The following is a 19857-nucleotide window of genomic DNA, read 5'->3' on the forward strand; positions in this document are numbered from 1 at the left end:
GTGTAGTATAATATTAATACCTCACTGAATGAATTAGGGCATAGACCGAACAAAAATAAGAATTATAAGAAATCAATCTCGACCTCCGATCTCATTGTCTCTTTTTTTTAACGGGACGGCGAGACGAAATATTTTTTCTTTCTTGCCGTCCCTTATATCAAAAAGAGAAAAAAAAGACCTGAGATCGAGGTTGATGTGAAATATCATTCGAATTTATAATATAATCTTTAGAAAATGAATTGCCACCCGTAGTTATTTTTTTGTCTCTCAAGATGATGAAAAGTCATGTAAATATTTCTAAGAAACAAACTGGTGTATGGACACCTTGTGTTTCATGTTAATGTTCTCCTCAAAATTAGTGGTTGACACGAGAAGATCGATAAAGATCTATCATACATGATGACCTCATACAGTGGCCAGTAATTAATTGCTTACTTTCATTTTTAATTGCTTACTGACGAAAGAATATAAACTCATCTATATCAATAAAAATACAAAACCATAAAACAGACATAAGTTGTTTTGCAATTAACAAAGTTCTAAAGACAGCACTTAACAATAGTGATTGACGTCAAGACGCTATTCTTAGCAAATGAGATATTACTAAGTGAGATATCATGTCAGGAAAATAAAAAGAATTGACATAACTACGATTTTTAAATTTAGTGAAGTCCTGTGCAGTATAATATTAATACCTCACTTAATAAATTTTAAATTCATAGTATAATCTTCATACTTTAGTCTTAAGCCAGTCGAAAATCCACGTGAATTTACCAGGCAAAAAATTTGCAGAAAATCTTTATCTGTGGCTTGTCGCAGCTACCATCTTTGTTGTGTAGATAAACAATGACCGGTAAAAAAAGTTATGACGTCAGTAACGATATTCCATGACGGAAACATTTTTAAACTTTTAACTGTTGTTAAAAGGTGAGAATAACATAGGGCGTTACTGTAATAGATGCTCACATAGTTTTAGGTGAAATTGAACTTACTGATTTCATTTAATCCAAAGGTTCAACAAAAAGTAATTTAATTTCTCTTACGGAACTTTCATGCAAACACAATAAACAAAGAAATCTTATTGCGCATGTGCACAAGCATATGAACTGTCGCGCAATGCTACCGCGCATGCTTACGTAATTACAACTCTTATTTGTTAGCCTATAGCGCATGCGCAGTTTGGACAACACCAGGATGAAAAACTCATGTAAACACGACGCCTTCTCATTGCGTTTTGAAACCTCGTAAAGGCTAGACACTTAAGAAGTTCAGTTTTAACAAAAACAGACGGAAGATTGAAAGATTGATTTAAATTGAAAGACGGTTTTACTGATTGTTGAAGGTAATGTAAGTAAACAAAATATTTTTGTTACTCTCTACTGTACCACTCTATAAAAGAAACGGAAAAAGTTTGATGTTTCCCCTTTCAAAGAAATACGCGACGTTTTGTTATTACACGCTTTTTACTTGTGTAAGAACTATACTTCATATCTCAAATGTAAATATTCTAAATACTTGAATACTTCTAAATAATTGAAATACTTTTAGTTTAGCACGTTTGTTGGTTGAAAATATTTGTGCTCGTAACTTGTTTTGAATCCTCATTCAAATGAAATATTTTTTCAACCTCAATTTCTAAATATTCACGTACGTAACACGGTCTAAAAAAATGTATAATACAATATGGTACTGTCTTCAAAAAAGTTTTAAAAGGTAACAAAATATTATTTCACAAAATGTTTATCAAGAATTTCGTTTTGTGTAATGTTTTATATTCTTCTTTTTCAACTTTTTGTTACTTTGTTTTGTTTTCATCAATCACGAGAACTTCAATTGTTGTTGTAAAAGTTAAAAACAAAAGAGAAAAAGTTTAAAGACACAAGTTTCGAAATAAACTTACTCTCCGATTTGCCTGACATTTTTAGCTTTAACACCTTGAAAACATATAATGTCCAACTTTTTAGCAGAATCACACTTGAGTTCCTATTAGCAAAAAAACCAAGACATGTCTTAATTTGGTTGGAATTAATATATTTCAAAACTTTGTTTTTAAATTATCCTGCTTATTTTGGCCACACTACAATTTTCATGCAGCTGAGTTATATATGATTCAGTTTACATAGCTCATTGAGTAGGGTTGCAATTTTTTTTATCACAAAAACGAGGCTGGAAATGGCTAAATAATAACAAAGAATTAGGGAAAAGTTTAAACTGATATTTTTATTATTCCGTTCTTCTAGGAAAAATATAAAAAAACATCGGAAAATATATACTATGGAGTATTGTTGGCAAATTATTTTTTTTGTATTTAGGAAACTTGTAGTCTTGTAAGTCTTGTTATAAATTAAACAATTCTCATTTTGAGCAACTAGAACGAATTTGGTTATTACTGCTTTTGTTGCATTACAAAAACAGAAATCGACACATTTGTTTTAGTTGCTTGTTTGTTGTAACTTTTAAGTAGCTAGTAAATATTTTTTGGTTAAACACCAAAAAAAACTGCTTTTTATCTAGAAAATGTTTTAAAAGCAACCTATATAAATAAAGTGTTCTAATTAAATTTTGCCGAGATATGAAAGTACAAAGTGCAAACGTCTTAAATGTCTCATGACATACTTTACATAGTAAACAAATGTGTGAAAATATTTACATTTCAAACAAAAAAGTCAACAAACACATTTTGGTTGCTATGTAACTATAGTATGTGTAGACGTATAAACAGTTTGAAGTTTTCTTAATTTTTTTTAAAACTATTTATTAAAACAGTATTAGCAGTAACCATGGAGATATATAAAGACAAAGCGCCATAACGCGATAATTGCTACTCAAAATCCCAATGGTTAAACAAAGAGAAGAGGGTGCGGTACTGGGTCCCTTATTTTTTTAAATACTTCCAACAAAATACCTAATCACTTATTATTTATATTTTACAAGAGGAATCTCAACAATTATACCTTTAAAGAATTAAAAAAAATAATTAGCAGTTTCATAGAATTCTTCCAGAGTTATTATATCAATATGATGTAACAAGACAATGTCACATGCAATATATTCTTAGTCAATAATTGCATTTTTATTGAATTGTGTCAGGCAAGTTTCTGTGCATTACAACTAGCCCATTTAATTAAATTAACAACTAGTCTATCACATAAGAGCATATATATCTAAACCAGTTTAATTTGTATTTTTCTACTTATGATTTCAACTGTTCACATTGCTTTTCTCTTTTGTAGATCCTGTGAAAAAGATGTCTGCTTGCAGGTAAATGACTAATATTTTGCTAAAATTTTTAGTATTTTGAGCAATATTTGCTACGTGTAATTTTTATTTTGTTAACAATTTTTTTAAGTGACCGGTTTATAATAAGGCCAATACTAGGAACTTTAAAATAATTAGCTTATTCATCCTCTGTGAAGAGCATGAGATTAATGTACGTTATAATCGCACTTTCTTTGACAAAACTTTAAAAAAAAACATTGACTGCAAATTCAAGTTGTCATATAATTTATGTATTTGATACGTTGAATTTTAAATTGAAGAAATATAACCAGCACACTCAATCTATACATGGTAAATATACCTTTTATTGGACTGCATAAGCAACATTTGGTACTATAATCGAGGAAATATCAAGAACCCTGGACAAGGTTGTTTCCTTAATAGATCCCATCGGGGTGGTAAAAAAAGTTTTTTATAAGAAAACGTGAACGAATTTAAGTCAATTTATACTTTGTAACATTTAGCGCGTTAATCACACAATGTTATTAAGGAGGATAGGTAAATTTTGAGTCGTGTGGGTAGTTGCAACGGAGAGAATTGCTAAATTGAACATGTAATTTGTGCTCAAACATAGCTGAAAAAAAAAAATAAAAACATCACACATAGGTTAGCTAGCTACCCATGGAGATTGAAGCTAACATTAGCTACAATGCACAAATAGCTAACTGGCTATTTTTTATTTCATAATATAACGCAGTAAAATAAAAAAGTGTGCTACGAAATAAAAAACTTTTTCACTTTTCGCACTTTTTTAAGGCAAAGAGAGCTTTAATTTTTTTCGTGTGTGTCGTGGATAACACTGTTCCAAAGTCAGCCGTTAAAATTATTTCAGCAAATCAAGTTGCGTCATTTTAATCACGTAATTTAAACAAAGTAAACCCGCGGTATTTTTACACGCGAAATGGCCAAACAAAATTGCGGTGATGAACACATCCACTATGCCTGTCACACACACTTTCCATTATAATATAGATAAAATTACTAAGGATTTATGGCATAATTTTTGATATTGCAATAATTTTTGAAAAAGTAATCTTTGTTGAGGCTTATAACCAATTATACATTTAATTTTTAGTTTTTGGATGTATAAAGACAGAGGAAATATGATTGTTAAATTTCTTAATGGAGGCTTCCAAAGGGTGCAAAGAATTAATATAAAACGGGAAGGAGATGATGCAATGATAGAATTGCAAGAAACAGATTACCATGAAGAAAGAAAAGACAATAAACTGGTATTGACGATGTACAGAGGAGCTATCCAATGTATTGCACAGCTTGCCATAGCACTGCTTGATATGGAAGGAAAGCAAAAATTATTTGTAGTTGACAGTAAGTAATCAAATTAGAATTAAATTAGTGCTTTTTTAACATATGCACTTAACCCTTTCTTATCATTTCTGTCTTTAATATTTGTAGATGTCAACATTGCCTGTGCTCACAAGTATACCAACAAAGAAAGTAAATTTTCCCTCCATACACATAATAGTGACAAAGTTGCAGCATATATTAAGTCAATTATCAGCAAACCTCTTATCGAAACTAACATTCAGCTCTTCTGTTGTGGAGAAGTACATGAAAAAAGTAGAAGCGAATACTTAAAATTTTCAAGAAATTATGTAAATGAAAACTGCACATCCAACAATGATTTTCTGAAAGAAGCTCTTCTATTTCCACCACCAATTGTAAATGAAGAGATTTCCAGCTTTGCATTTCGACTAAAGTCAATTCTAAGCGAAATTGGTCACGTGTTTGTGATTTTCACACATTACAATACCATGGACAATCTAAAATTTTTGAATTTAAATACTGATGCTGATGATGCTCCAGAATTCAAACATAGAATTTTACTACTTCATCCAACTGGAAATACCTTCGTCAATATAAGATACACTGAATCTACCAGTGCGTCAATCGTTCAAGAAGAATTTCAAAAAGGTGAGGTAGATATCACACATTTGTTTGCAATCAATCGACAATTTATATCGGATAGTAAATCCAGATTTATAAATGTCGTAGCTGCACCAAATTTTCAAAACATAGAGAACATTGACGTCTGTGCAAATTGTCAATTGTTAGATCAGTCTATTTTCCCAGACAACACAGAGGTTCGAAATTTCCTTCTTTTTCTTGGATTATCAAGACAGGATCTTGATCAGAAAAGCAAAGAGCAGTATATGAACATTGTAGGTCAAGCAATGTGTTTCATGGCTACCATGGAGACTATAAACACTGTTCCAACAATCAAAGATGACATTCATGAGAAAGTAAGTACTGTCCTGTTGTCGTCAGAACAATTACATATTTTTTTTGACGAATCTAAAAAGAAAATTATTGTTGGACCATTGGGAAGTGGTAAATCGCTTCTTGCTTTATCTCATCTAAAACATCTTTACTATTGTTGTGGAGGAAAATGTATAATATATTATGTTATATGGAGTGACAAAACAATACTGCTGAAAGCTGTCGAAGAATTCGTCTCAAAATTTCAATGCAACAGAAATATCACTTTGAAAGTAATAAATATGATTGAATTGGCAAAAGAGCTCAATCTCTCTAAACTTCCAACAGTATCACAATTATTACTGTTGCTGCTAAGAAAACATGGTGCCATGCCTTTTCATTTTATAAGTGACGAAGTAGATGGTGAGATGTTTGACAATCAAGAAGCTTTATCGTTAAAGCAGATTTTAGAAAGGGAAGAAGCTTTACAAAATTCTCTGATCGTGCTGTTTCTGCAGTCTTTGGAAAAGCACAGGAGATTGGTTAAATCTGGAAAATCAAAAGACCATGATAAATACAAATACGAAGAAACTGGTATGCGTGTGTTTCATCTCAATAAAGGAATGCGAACAACGAAGAAAATTTTTAACTTTTTAGTAGAATTTGAGAAGCGAATTTCCGGAATTGAATCAGTTATCAAACACCCTGTTAAAGGCAGTGCTTGTATAACATCAATCAAGAAATCTGCAGCGACAAGTTCTGTCAAAAAATTAACTCGTTTTAGTGTCCAAGAAGTCGAACGAAAACTTGAAGAAAGTAAAGAGAATTTTGAAAAAAAGCCAATGGATATAGAGGAAATTGCAGCTATCTCCAAATACCCAGATGTCTCTGATGATATCAAAACCTTGACCAAAGTGAAATGCAACTCTGCGCAAGAAGTTGGACATAACATTGTAGGTACAAAGCCCATACTGATACATCTTAATTATGAAAATGAAACAGAAGAAAAAAGTATTGTCATGTTAGCTCTCTCGTTGGAATACTACCTAGATCGTGTTAATATTAAACGTTTGTTTTTTCATAACACTGTGGAACAAATGATCACGTTTCGAAGGGTTCTGGATTTAATTAGAAAAAAATATTTTGTTTATAACAAACAAACTGAATGGACCATCATCGACCACAACAACGAAGTTACCAATTTTCCAAAAAACAAAGGTTATGATCTAATAACTAATCTAGAAGGTAGTAGAGGAACAGAATTTTGTGAAACCGTATGCTGTATTGACGTAAATGACACTATGTTGCGACACAAGACGTTAGAAGGAATGTCCAGAGTAACTGAACGCCTGATAATTGTTTCCACATGTAACATACAGTCTGCTACTACAAATTCATCAACTGGACATATCATTAAAGATCTGTTACCAGAGTACCTGAATGAAGTTTCTGTTGAATGTTGCAGGAATTCGAACGAAAATTACATTAAAACGCAAGTTAATGACCAAAAATCAATAGGTTATGTGAACACAAATTCGCGCAGATATAAAGACCTCATGGAACGGATAAAGAAAATCGAATATGAAAAAGATGAGTCGGACAAGCCTGATTTTGCTCAAATCATACGTACAAGGTAGATATATCACATTTCTTAGTATACCAGAAAATTACCAGTTGCTATAACTATATATTAAAATTCGTAATTCTAGGAACTCTTTTTTTAAAAATGTTCTATGTTTCCATATTGTAAACTAGCTATATTGTAAATAGCCACAACGTCATCATCAAACTACTTCCATCCTTCACAAAAAATATAAACTTTTATACCTTTATAATTTCCAACTTTATTTACTAGCTTTCAACCACCAACAATTAACGCGAGCTGCATTTTTACAAACGACAATTCATGTACAATTAGTTGGAATGATGAAGGATATGGTTACGTGATTGAAATGGAAAACGACAGATCACAATGGCAGAACGTAGAAGGTATGACCACACATGGTAGATGTGTTATCAATAATTTAGTTGTTGGAAAGACATACAAGTTTCGTGTTGCAGCCAGTAATAACTTTGGTGAATCAGAAATTATTTTATCCTATCCACATTCCGTTGTTACTTTTCAAGGTAGGTTGTTCACACTAAACATTTGCATATCTTACGGAGCACTTTTTCTTGTTTTTGTTGATATTATCAAAATACCATAATAGTCTATTAAATTGGTTGGTTGATTATAATTTGCAGTTTGTTTTGAGAAATCATTTTGTGTCTATTACTGAATTTTATGTCTAATGAGAGAAACTGAATTTTAATATCCCTAAAGAAATCTTTGTTAATTGAGCTAAAAATGATCACAAATTTTGTCTGCTTTGGTGTACGAAGTTTTAAATTTATGGCCTTGGTAACCCATTAGATATTTATCATTTTCGTCTGTATTTCTTCTCTTATATTGAAACTCGTCTTTTGTTATCTTTTTAAATTTATTTTGAAAAAAAAAGAATTAAATATCTTTATTTCTTTCAACATTAAAAAAAGGATTATAGTCAATTATTTTTAACATAAGGATCCGACCTCGTTTAGCAAGGGACCCGGCATAATATTTCTTAGCACGAGGAATTCGGAATTACGCTGGGTCTCAAACGATTTTTCTGCGGTCAGAATGACCGTCCTTTTTGATTTGTTAATTCTTTCGGAAAAACCTTTGTTTTGGCCTCACTCACCCAATCAAATATAGTTAATTCCTAAAGTATTTAAAGGGCCTGTTAAAATGCTCACATTCCGTATATCCCGCGCATATATTAAAAATCTAGCAAACGCGTTTTGTGCAACTTTGCTCCTTGGTTCAATATTATTTTTTGAAAAGTATATTACAAAGAAGACTCATTCTTGATGAAAACATGACCAAGGCTGGAGAAGATAAAAATTCTATGTGTATCTATATGTTCGAGTCTGTAAATTGCATACATGCCGGAAAAATAGCCATTTTTGTTTTCCACCGCCATGAGCTCGACTTTCGTGTAAGTCACTAAAGCCGAAAACCAACAGCCGTTCCATAGCCCCTTTAAGAGGGTTAGTCGTGACCACGCCGACAGTGTGCTGATTGGTTGATTGTAATTCGGGGTTTGCCATGAGGTGAATTAAAATTTTAGGGATTTGTGTTGACATTTGTTTGCGCTTCATCCATCATTTCAGAGAAACTGAATTTGATATCCTCAAAAAACGCTTAGTTAACTAGGCTACGTTCCACGAGCCTTTTTTTCGTTTTTTGGCACATTCAGAGACGACGTGAAGAATTGATAATATACAGTAAAAATGCCCCGGGTACGAGGTTGGACAGTAAAAGATATAATATTTTTAAAAATTTAAATGATCGCGTGTCAGAGAAACATCTTTGAAATGTTCGTGCAGACGAAATCGAATATATTGAGTACAGTCGTTCTATTTTTATCACTATATCATACTCAACCAAAACGAATATGTTTCATTCAGCAAATAATGTTGATAGGTCGTGTGAGGTGAGAGAAAATTTAATTTTGATAAAAGCAGCAGCTAGTTTTTATTATACATTATTTTTTTCATGAGAAACCCGTTTACAAGTAACGGAGTATTTACTAAGAGCTGTGTACCTAAGTCTCGTGTTCTTTAAAAAATGTTCTTATAAAAAACCGATCGCGTGTCAAAGAAACATCTTTGAAATATTCGTGCAGACGAAATCGAATATATTGAGTACAATTTGTTCTATTTTTATCACTATATCATACTCAACCAAAACGAATATGTTTCATTCAAAAACGAGTTCTGATAACAACAGGACGTGAATAAGGTGAGAATTGTTTTTCTCTAATCGTGATGAATTTAATCTCAAAAGTGAATAAATACTTTTTGATGATGCTAGCTTAATTCACGAGCTCAAGAAACCTAAGAAAGATTTTATGATTTCTATAAATACAGATTTTTAAATGTTTTTGAATGGTAAATGCTAAAGCATTTTCAACGCTGTGTGAACATATCATTCGTATTATTTGTTATTATCTAGTAAATTCTTCTTCTCTCTCGACATAAAAGCCTTCACCTGAAATTTAGATTATCTTCTCTTAAACCCGAATTACATTCAACGAAAACTGATCGAGCAGGCGGGAAAAGAATGTTTCTAAATTTAGCAAATATCGAGCGATAGTCAGCGGACAAATACTTCAGCCGACAAGTTGAAAATGGTCAAGTTGTCCGCTGAGATGAATCGACCAATTAAAATAACCCTTTTTGTTTTTGTTTGGTGGGTTTTTCCCTCCCCGCCAGCTCAGTTTTCGCTGAATGGAAATCTGGCTTTACTAAACTTCTCATAAAACGTTTTTGTGACACAGAATGTATTTGTTAATCAAACATGCGGATGTCATCATGATTTAGACAATTAATTTGGTTTCTAATTTGTCTCCATTTGAAAATTATCCCATACATCGTGACGTCATTAAATAAGTGTTAAATTTTAATTTTATCTGTTTATAAATGTTTATATTAATTTGTACAATCGTTTTACGTTTGTTTTCAATATTTATTTGCCCTCTAAAAATACTTTTTATTAAAGAAAAAATTATTACTACAAATTCGTTTGCTTTTATATTTATTTAATGATAATTATTTGCGAATGTTTAATATATTAATATTCTCGTCTTACTATTTTTATTTTTTAATCATTTTAAAATTGATGTCATAATTTTTTGCGTTAACATATTTCACCAATTTATAAATTTCGCATCTTTTCACTCATTCATTTATTTTTTATTTCATTTTATTTTTAGATATCGTGAAAATTATTAGATCTAACGATATCGAGAAACTGAAAAATTTACTATCCATTCATCCAAACATCGTTCACATGAGAGATGAAGATGAAAACACACCATTGATGTGGACAGTATGGAACACCGACAATACATCAATGGTGGAAATACTCATCTCATATGGGAGTGATGTTTGGGCGGAAGATAGATTTAAACAAAACAGTTATCATTCGGCTGCATATCGTGATCGTCACACAATATTAGATATGTTATGTCGACATGATGTAACAAACATCAACCGTGAAGATGTTCACAAATGCACACCATTACATGTTGCTGCACTGTTTGGTCACATCTCATGCGTTGATGTTTTGTTGCGTCATGAAAATATTGATGTGACGATTAAAGATAAATATGGAAGAACAGCTTATGATTATGCTGGAGAATTGAAGAATGAACAAAACCGGGAAATAATAAGACGAAAAATAAAAGAATACGAAGTAAGTTATTAAGTTTATTTAATAAATTATAAGAAGAATAAAATTGTATTTTATTTTAAGTTAGTCATCGCTTCTAAGGAATAAAAATGATTTAAATATTTAACTGATAAAAGAAATATACATATTATAAAATAAAATAGGAAGGAATGATGATATTTTATAAAAGTTAAAAAATTAATAATAGTTTTGAGTTATGTAGATAAAATAGAAGGAGGAATAAATAAAACTTTAAGAAAAAATATGTAGTTATAAAAATAATTTGAGTACTGAGTAAATAAAACTTCGTACCCAGACCATTTTACACACTTCTATCGACCAGACGAACTGAGAATATAGAAATGCGAGCTTTATTTCATTTTTTTCAATATTTTTTTTCAGGATGGAAAAAGAAAATAAACATCAATTGTTTAATTTGTAAAACAACAATCGCTTTACAAGGTGAGATATTTGTGTAGTGTAAATTTGGAGAATGAAAACAATATTCGCCAATCTAATTGAGGTTTAAGTACCTTTCACATTTTTTTATGATATATTTTTTAGATGTCGAAGAAAATTTGCAGCTCGAGTTATTTAATATATTATTGTAGATACACTATTATTATATATTTATTCTATATATATATATTTATTTTATTTATATTTATTTTATCTATATGTTATATATAAATTATTGTAAATATAAAGCCATGTTATTTTTCGAAATTTATTGTTTCTTCTTATTAAATATTTTTATTATTATTAGAAGAAATTTTATAAGAACAATGAAGCAGGAAGTGGCTAAAAAATAAAAACAAAGTTCTTTTTTCACAACAAAACGTGAAGAAAAACTTCTTTCAATGCAGAAAACAATTTGTTCGATTTATTTTCATAGGGAAAGATACATGTTTAAAATTTTAAAGTCACGTGGTTTGACTGCATACAAATTGTCTCGTGTCCAACACTTCGAGAAAAAATTAATCATTTAATTTAGAAGTAGAGCAGTATGATTTTATATTATAGTATGAGAGATAAAATAAATTAATAAATATAAAACTGAAATATTTACGAGTTTTATCAACCTCGTCCCCGGGACATCGTTAAAAAACCAATGCACTATTTTTATATAAGAACCCACCTTATAAAAACAATAAAGCTTAGATTGTGTAAATTGAAAACAATAAGAACAAAGAGTGTATTACATCACTTTCATAGTGTGGTTTCGCTGAGTTAGATATGTATCGTTTAAAATTTTCAAAAAAATTACTAAAGGCAGAGTTACACTTGCGCGATATTAATAAAAATTTCGATTTTTCAAAAATCGTTTTGTGTATCATAGTTAGAAATAAAATATTCTTCTTGATGAAGACAAAAAATCGTTTCTTATTAGTATAACTTTTAATTTATTCCAAATTACTCAAATTAAACACTCAAAAATATTTTAAATACATACGACAATAAATTTCACGTGCAAGATTATTTTTGGTTCAATATTTTTGTAAGCGTAACTTTGACTTTTGACGTTTTTAAAAGATTTCTTTGTTGTTGTTTTTATTCTTTTTTGGAATTATGTTGGCAGTGCCAAAGTTTTTAACTGAAATAACATAAACACAATTCTATCACACTTGTTAATAATTGGCAGTGGGAAATATAATTTAATTCAATGTTACGTTGTTTGATTACATCCTTTATCACAATAATTCGATAAAATGCGGCCTCGGATTTTGTTGAAGAAAAAAACAATAATAATGTAATGCTGTTTTAAACTGTCTCATACCAAGGAAGGATTGCTTTTGATAGCGTTTGATATCTTCGGATTGTTCGTGAACACAATGCAGGTCCGTTAACAACAAAGAAATTTTTTTCATAAAAACAAATTGTTTTTTTAATAGGGCTCAGTAAATCCCAAAAGACAAAGAAACTAGTTTTTAAAATAGAAAAGAAAAATTGAAAATAAATACCTTTTTCTTTTTGTTTGTTTGTTTTTTTTTGTTTTCTTTTAAGACAAAGGGTTAAAAAATAATTTTGCATTAAAGCGTTATATATTCGTAAGAATTTTCGCGCCTAATAATTTTCTCGCTTATTATTTTTTGTGCAAATTTTTTTCTGCTCAAGTAGTATTAGCATTAGTAGTATTCATTAATATTTACACAATTTTAAATTTATTTAAGTATTATGTGACCTAATATTTTTATTCTATAGCTAAGTATAGAATTTTATTTTTTATATATATGTTATTGTGTTGAGCTTTGTGAAATAAATGAATTTTTATTGTATGTATAGATTTACTTATTCTATTAACATTCGGCTGCAATGATTAAAACCGCAAATTTCACCTTGTAGTGCACTGGTTCTCTTAAATTCAATAATACAATATGTATCACTGTTTAAATCATATTGGCGTAGAATCACTTTGTGCAGGTGAATTTTTATCCATAGCACTTCCGTTTTTCCATCTTTTACAGATAATATGATTTACACCGATCATAATAGCTGGTGAGGACAACGACTCTTCTTATTTTTTTTAAACAGCCATCCTCATTACATTGACATTATATTGAGAACTCTAGAAAGACTAAAGTTTCTTTTGTTACATCTTTTCTTCAGTTTTATTTTTCAGAAAATTAAAAATTACCGCTGTCTTTAATTTGTACAAAATTAGGAAAAATGTATAAGCGACCAGCATTATTTAAGCACCCCCTTCGATTAAGCACCCACGCAAAAAATCCAAAATATCACAACGGTATATAACTTTACTGCAACCTTAACCGAAATAAAACACAGTTTTCAACCTGTTGTTACCTCGTCGTAACAAAGGAAATAGTCGTATAATTTTGCTAAATAAGTTTTAGCAAACCTTAAATGAAGACTATACGGCACAGTTTGTAATATCTGTGATAAAGTTGGTACTAATATAATAGACCTATTTCAATATCCATTTCCATTCCGCAAAATACACAGCCGGGATAGACACACCGACATGAAAACGGGGGTTAGTTTAGAGACATTATTAATTTGTCAGCAAAGTGATGCACATCTAGTTTGTTTACCTTTATTATTTCTCCAATACACCTTTACGATAATTCGGGAAAACTAACACTCCATCGCAGCTTATTTTGCGATCGGAGGAGGTAAACATCACACTTTTATAAGAGTTTATTAGGGAGAAAACACTTTTTTTCGTGATAACTTTTCTTGCCGCGTTTTGTTTTTAATGGAAAGTACAGATAAGTTGCATCTTATTATTATCAACGTTTCCTAAAAATTAGAAAGAAATTGATTCGACGGAAGTTAGGAAACTGGAGAAAACAAAATCTTGCCTCTAACAAACTCTCATAAAAACACGATTTTTACCTCCTTTTTTCCGGTATTGTAAAACGATGGAGAGCCGTACGAACTCATGTACAATTGAATTATCGTAAAAGTGTATTAACTTGTCAAATGGGCAAATTATGAACTTTTGGTAAGAAAATAGAGCATGGGACTTATTTTATACCATCATATACATTATTGAAATTGCTGGTTTATATTTCTTTCTAGTGTTTAGCTGGCTAGATATGGTTGAAATTGGTTTGGATTTTATATTTAGCTACACTAGCACATAGCACTGATTACTACTAGCTAGCTAGTTGGAGCTTAAACCTATGTTGTTGACATATATATACACTTTTTACTATTTTTTAAAACATCTGTAAATAACATTAAGACTTGGCTACCCTCCTAAACATGTTGGGTTGGTGGTATTAGACTGAATTTTGGTCTTTATCATGTTATATATTCAACAAAATGTAATAAGAGCAATGCAATCACTCAAGGTAATACTCATAAGTATCCTTGAGCCTTGATTATTTAAAAATTATGGCCTGTAAGAATGTTACCGTTGCAGCTAGCTAATTGTTGTTGTTTTTTTAAGTTCCCAAAATGTTCGGTCAATAAGTAGTATTTCTATAAGTATTACCAGAGTGTTATTCCACATCAGGTAGAACTATGGGTATTGTAATTTATTTGTACGTAAAAGCAAAGAACAACAACTTATGTAAAAATAACTCCTTATTGCTATGTCATATGGCTATGAAACATATTGAGTTTTAATATTTATCCATAAGAAACCTGCATGCTAAATTTTTAGGTCCCATACCTTTCAGAGGCTTTGATATTGGCCATTACTCGAAACTACCCCTAAAAATCTCTATGAAATCCTTATAATGGGTAAAATATAATAACTCTTGTTAAGATTATGTTTAGAACTTGAAAGTTGCTACACAATTTTGTTTTCTTAGGAAGAATCATTTTGCATAATTTGTACACTTCATTAATCCGATTTCTTGACTTTGTCGGATTTTACCCAAAAATCGGGAAAAAACGGATTTTATCGGGCAATTTTGGGCAATTTTTTATGCGATCCACGTAAAAAACGAAAAATATGTTATATAACTTTTATTTAGCTTTCAGAAACTTCAAACAGAATGCAAAAATTCTATCTGGAACAAAAGTAATTGAAATTTTAGGCAGATAGTGTCATTTTAAACAAATTTCCAGCTTCTGATAACGTCACAGAAAATGTGCTGACGCAAGCATAAACTTATTGCTGCTATTTTGTTCCTTTTATGACGTACTATAAGTGTGCCAAGTTTGATTCAATTTGAACAACCCTATGAAAAGTTATTGAGGGGGGATGGGCGGATTCCGCATAGTATGTTCGAAAAAACCCGGACCGAATAGGGTTAAGCTACTGTAAGGGGGCAATATATTCTTTAAACAAAAAACTATGTATTTTAATGAAATAATAATCAATAGACATTTTGGGGGAGCGGGGATGATTTCTTTAAAAGCTAATAGAATTGTAGATGAACAAACCGCTCATGATTTGTTATAAGTCACATGTTGTTTCAATGCAATAACGTTTAGCCAGTTAAGCTGGGAAGCACTCCCTTAGATATGTTTAATACTGATCAATTTACCACAATAACTTATAACAGACTTTAAATATATACAGACGGCCTTACAACCAATAAATGGGTGTGTTTTATTTTTTTGAGGATAATCCAAACAACATAACCTTACAAGTTTAACACTGTCATTTTCAAAATAGTTGATAGAGGCCTAATCTTGCTGTCAAGTTAATTCCAAAGAGAATAAGAACAGTTTTAAGAACCTTGAGTCTATTTTCTTTGAGAATAGCCTACTAAGTATTTTTTATTTATGTAAATGTGTGATAAAAACATTTTCGTAAGAGCAGCAGCATTTTCAGTTGTTTCTTCATCTTCTGAAAGAAATTGGTTTATGCCAGAACCGAAAAAATAAACAATTTGTGATTAATAGTATAGGTTTTTCATTTCTTGAACATAATATGAATATAAACAGAACAAAAACAATAAACAATTTGTGATTACTGAGTACACTGGGTTTAGCCAAAATATGTTTATTATAAATGTATACTAAGTGGAAAGGTTAAAGTATATTAGCAGAGGAGTGTGAGAATAATAACGATACACAGCTGGGCAGCACATCATCCCTGAGTACATGCTAGCTATAACATCCAACCTATAATATCTGGCTATGAAAACCTGGGTAATATTTTTAGGAAAATAATTATAACCTATATAACTATAAATATATATAAATTATAAATTATAATTATATAAGTTATATGAAGTTTCAGTAAACTAGACATTTTATAACTTACAGTATAAAATATAAACTTTTTGTAAGAGTAAGAAACAAGACGTTTGTTGGCTAGCTAGCTCTATAGCTAGCCAGCCAACGTTAAAGTTACCATAAGTACACACTTAATATCAATAAATATTCATAATTTTTTTCACACTACCACTACTAATACCCTTAATATACTTCTATCCACTACGATTCTTTCAATATGGCAGTTGAAAATTATAAAACCAACATTTGTTGATAACTAAGGTCAGAACAGCTAGTAAACAGCTTGGCGTCCTGAAATTTATCTAAACTAACCTCGTCTTCATGTAATGTTTTGATTTTTCGCAACCATGGCTGATCATGAAAATGCGATATTAAATTAGGTCTATTGATGCATATGCTCTTTTTTTGAAATAAAAATTGCTCACAATCACTAGATGACCTTATACATGCTGTAGCAGTAAGGAATTTTCTAAAGAAAGAATCCTCAAAAACAAAATCATTTTCTGACTGTGATAAATTCAAATCATCATAAAATCAGGTCAATAAAATGACGGGAAAATTGAAATGGCATCATTATGGCAATAAAGTGAATGAGCACGGAAGAAACTTGTGCCCAATAAAGAGATAAAAACATGGAAATAAATTGCCCTAAAATTATTTCCAATACTTTGGACTTTTTTTGTTATTATTGGTCAATGATATAGTCTTTGTCTTTAAAGACGTTGATGAAAATGCTCTTACCATTATAATAAATAGTGCAAAAAACAATAAAGTCGCTGGTACAGGTTGGTATAGAAGTGTTAAAAGCTGGTCTCAAAGTTTTTCCACCCGTTTTACCGCATTTTTGTAATAAATTTTTACCTACTTGTTATGTTCAATCATGTTGGGAGAGTAAATGAATAACTCCCTTATTTCAATATTCTATTCTTTCGGTTGTCATGCAAGTATTTAAAAGAATTGTTCATGAGAAAATGATTTACTAGTACTAAACAATCTGGTTTTCGAAAATTGCGTTTCACTTTTAGTGCTGTTCTTGTGTGCCTGATGATGATCAGTTTTGATATATTTTAAAAAGGCTTTCGATATAGTGAAACATAAGATTCTTTTAAAAAATTTATACTGTTATGGTTTTCGGATAGTTCTTTGGATTGGTTACAGTCTTTTTAACAGACACCAAGTCACCTTGATGAACAACCTATGTCCGATGTGATCCTTTGGAGGCATACGGAGTCTCTCAAGGATCTCTCTTTGGACCATTATTGTTCCTGGTTTACAAAAGTGACTTACATTCTAAAATCCATAACTTTTATTTTTATCTGTATGCAGGAATTTATTGTTTATGTATTGTTTATTGCTTGTTTATTCTGATGATTGTTTTCTTTTTTTTTTCACCGTATTCGTAAAATAACTGTGTCATTGTAACCAAAGATATAACCTAACGAGAGTTACTATATTTTATCAATTATAAGGATTTCACGCAGGTATAGAGACAGGATAATGCCGATGTTAGGACAAAAGTGTGACGATCATTTTCCTGCAAATGCCCGCTGAATTTAACGGGTCATCTCAAAAACTTCCGATGTTAGGACAATTACGTCAAAATCATCGAGCACGTCCGTTAAATTAACGATATTTCGCTAAATCGCTAAATAGCAAAAAAATCCTCGCCAAATCCCACCATGTTGTCCTATATCCCCCGAGCCCTGTGTCCCTCCATACCATGCTATACTATTCCTCTATGTGTCTATAATGGCCCCTAGCGTATGTGGTGATACCATCTTCTAAAATTATGCGTTTATCATCATCTGCATTGAGAGCGAGTTTATTTGTTTTTATGGTGTGAATATCATGCTTAATCGATTGGAAGGTCATCTGTTCTCTGTAAACATTTTCACCATCGAACAGGCATCTCTTATAATCATCAAACCCTATGGTCTTCTTCACCACACACTTCTTGACTCCCTTGCACTTCTTGTCTTCTTTTCCGTCTAGCTGTTTATACGCATAATTCTTCGCTCTTAGAGCAACAAACTCCGTCATTACCTTGCCACCTAACTCATCCTTCATCAGACCAATGATCTTTTTATTCAAACCTAATGGGAGAGATCTACCATCTTTCTTATCGTACCCTGATGTGTCAAATCTCAAAGCTACATCGTCGGCGACATCTTTGTAAAAGTCGTCGGTTTTGATATGATAAACGAATGAATCTGTATCCATGTAGCAGAGCTTTAGTCTGTCACCATATTTTGGTCTCATGTAATCATAGTGAAACTCATACATAAACATCTTCGATAGATGGAGGATCGCCGGTCCTAGGTAGATTGGCTTGTTCAATACGACTTTGATTTTCTGCATTTCCATCAGTGTTTCTGAGAAGCAGATAGCACCCTTGAAGTTGGGCTTCATCACCAGCTTCTCATATTGTTTTTCTTGGTAGCCAAGCGTATGTCTTTGTGCCTACGTTGATTTTCCATAGTTTTACCAAAGACTGAATTGTTCATCAGCTTGAAAAAGTCCTTTTCGAAGTCATTCGTTGATTTGGTACGCAAATCAGTGTTAAATTCTATGTACGACTTTAACCATTCGCTTTGCTTAAATCTAAGCACTCTATGAACCTTCTCAAGAACAAGGCCATGCTTCAACGCTTGATCAAGCGCACGGATATAAATGACATTTTCGACGCCATGAAAGGAAGATCGATATAAGTATCATGTAGATCTTTTGGATATATCACATCAACCTCAAGGAAGTAACCCTCTTCACCATTTTCCGCAGCCAACTTTGAAATGAGTTTAGCGGTAAATTTACTAGCATCAACCCACTTGAACTTCCCTGTTGGTAGCTTCTGAATCATGGCCTATCCATACAGATTGTTCGCATCGAGATATTGTAGATAGGTGGTCTCTTCAGAAGTCTTATATTTTTCGCCCGTACATTTGTTTTTTTTGGCGTGTCTATGAATAGCCTGACAGAGACTTCCTCTAATACCTTGCTCTACGAGGAGAAACATATCCATATCATGAAACAAATCTAGCTTAATCTCGGTCTTTTTCAAACACGCTTGTCAAGCTAACCCGGGAGCAGTGTAAAAATGTGAAGGATCCAGTTTATAGTTTGTCAAGCATGTTTCCCTAAAAGTCTCAAAAACAATAGAAAGCAATAGAACGTCTGTCTTGAGGTAGATATCATGATAAACACCCATATTTTCAACTTTCATGTCTTTCCATACCTTCTGAGCATGTGCATAATCAGCATCACTGATATCACTCACGTTCAACTTGCTATAAAAATCATCTTTCACCGAAAGCTTAGTTTCATTAAACCTATCGAATGAATCAACATATTCATATGGGTATACACCCTTTCTTCTCATTATTTTGAATTGCTCATCATCATTGAAGAATTTTCGAAGAATTTTACACTGATCATCAGATAGATTGTTT

The 19857-nt window shown here is 31.4% G+C and overlaps 1 protein-coding gene across 3 annotated transcripts; it reads left to right on the plus strand.

The window, feature by feature from the left end:
* Positions 1-1186: 1186 nt before the first annotated feature.
* On the plus strand, positions 1187-13029 carry LOC130629411 (uncharacterized). 3 transcript variants are annotated; one of them, XM_057442590.1, is made up of 8 exons: positions 1187-1342; positions 3234-3261; positions 4355-4608; positions 4696-7132; positions 7355-7626; positions 10296-10777; positions 11156-11215; positions 11318-13029. In XM_057442590.1, exons 2-7 carry the CDS (start codon positions 3248-3250, stop codon positions 11171-11173), a joined length of 3477 nt encoding a protein of 1158 aa, XP_057298573.1. In that variant the 5' UTR covers positions 1187-1342; positions 3234-3247; the 3' UTR covers positions 11174-11215; positions 11318-13029. The 3 variants fall into 3 exon arrangements, 2 of the variants coding, with proteins under 2 accessions (XP_057298573.1, XP_057298574.1); XM_057442591.1 differs by having other exon boundaries at positions 1219-1347; XR_008981958.1 differs by lacking the exons at positions 11156-11215; positions 11318-13029 and having other exon boundaries at positions 7355-9322; positions 10296-10480.
* The last annotated feature ends 6828 nt before the right edge of the window (positions 13030-19857 follow it).

The sequence above is a fragment of the Hydractinia symbiolongicarpus genome, chromosome 2 (genome assembly GCF_029227915.1).
Source record: "Hydractinia symbiolongicarpus strain clone_291-10 chromosome 2, HSymV2.1, whole genome shotgun sequence".
In the NCBI taxonomy this organism is placed as follows: domain Eukaryota; kingdom Metazoa; phylum Cnidaria; class Hydrozoa; order Anthoathecata; family Hydractiniidae; genus Hydractinia; species Hydractinia symbiolongicarpus.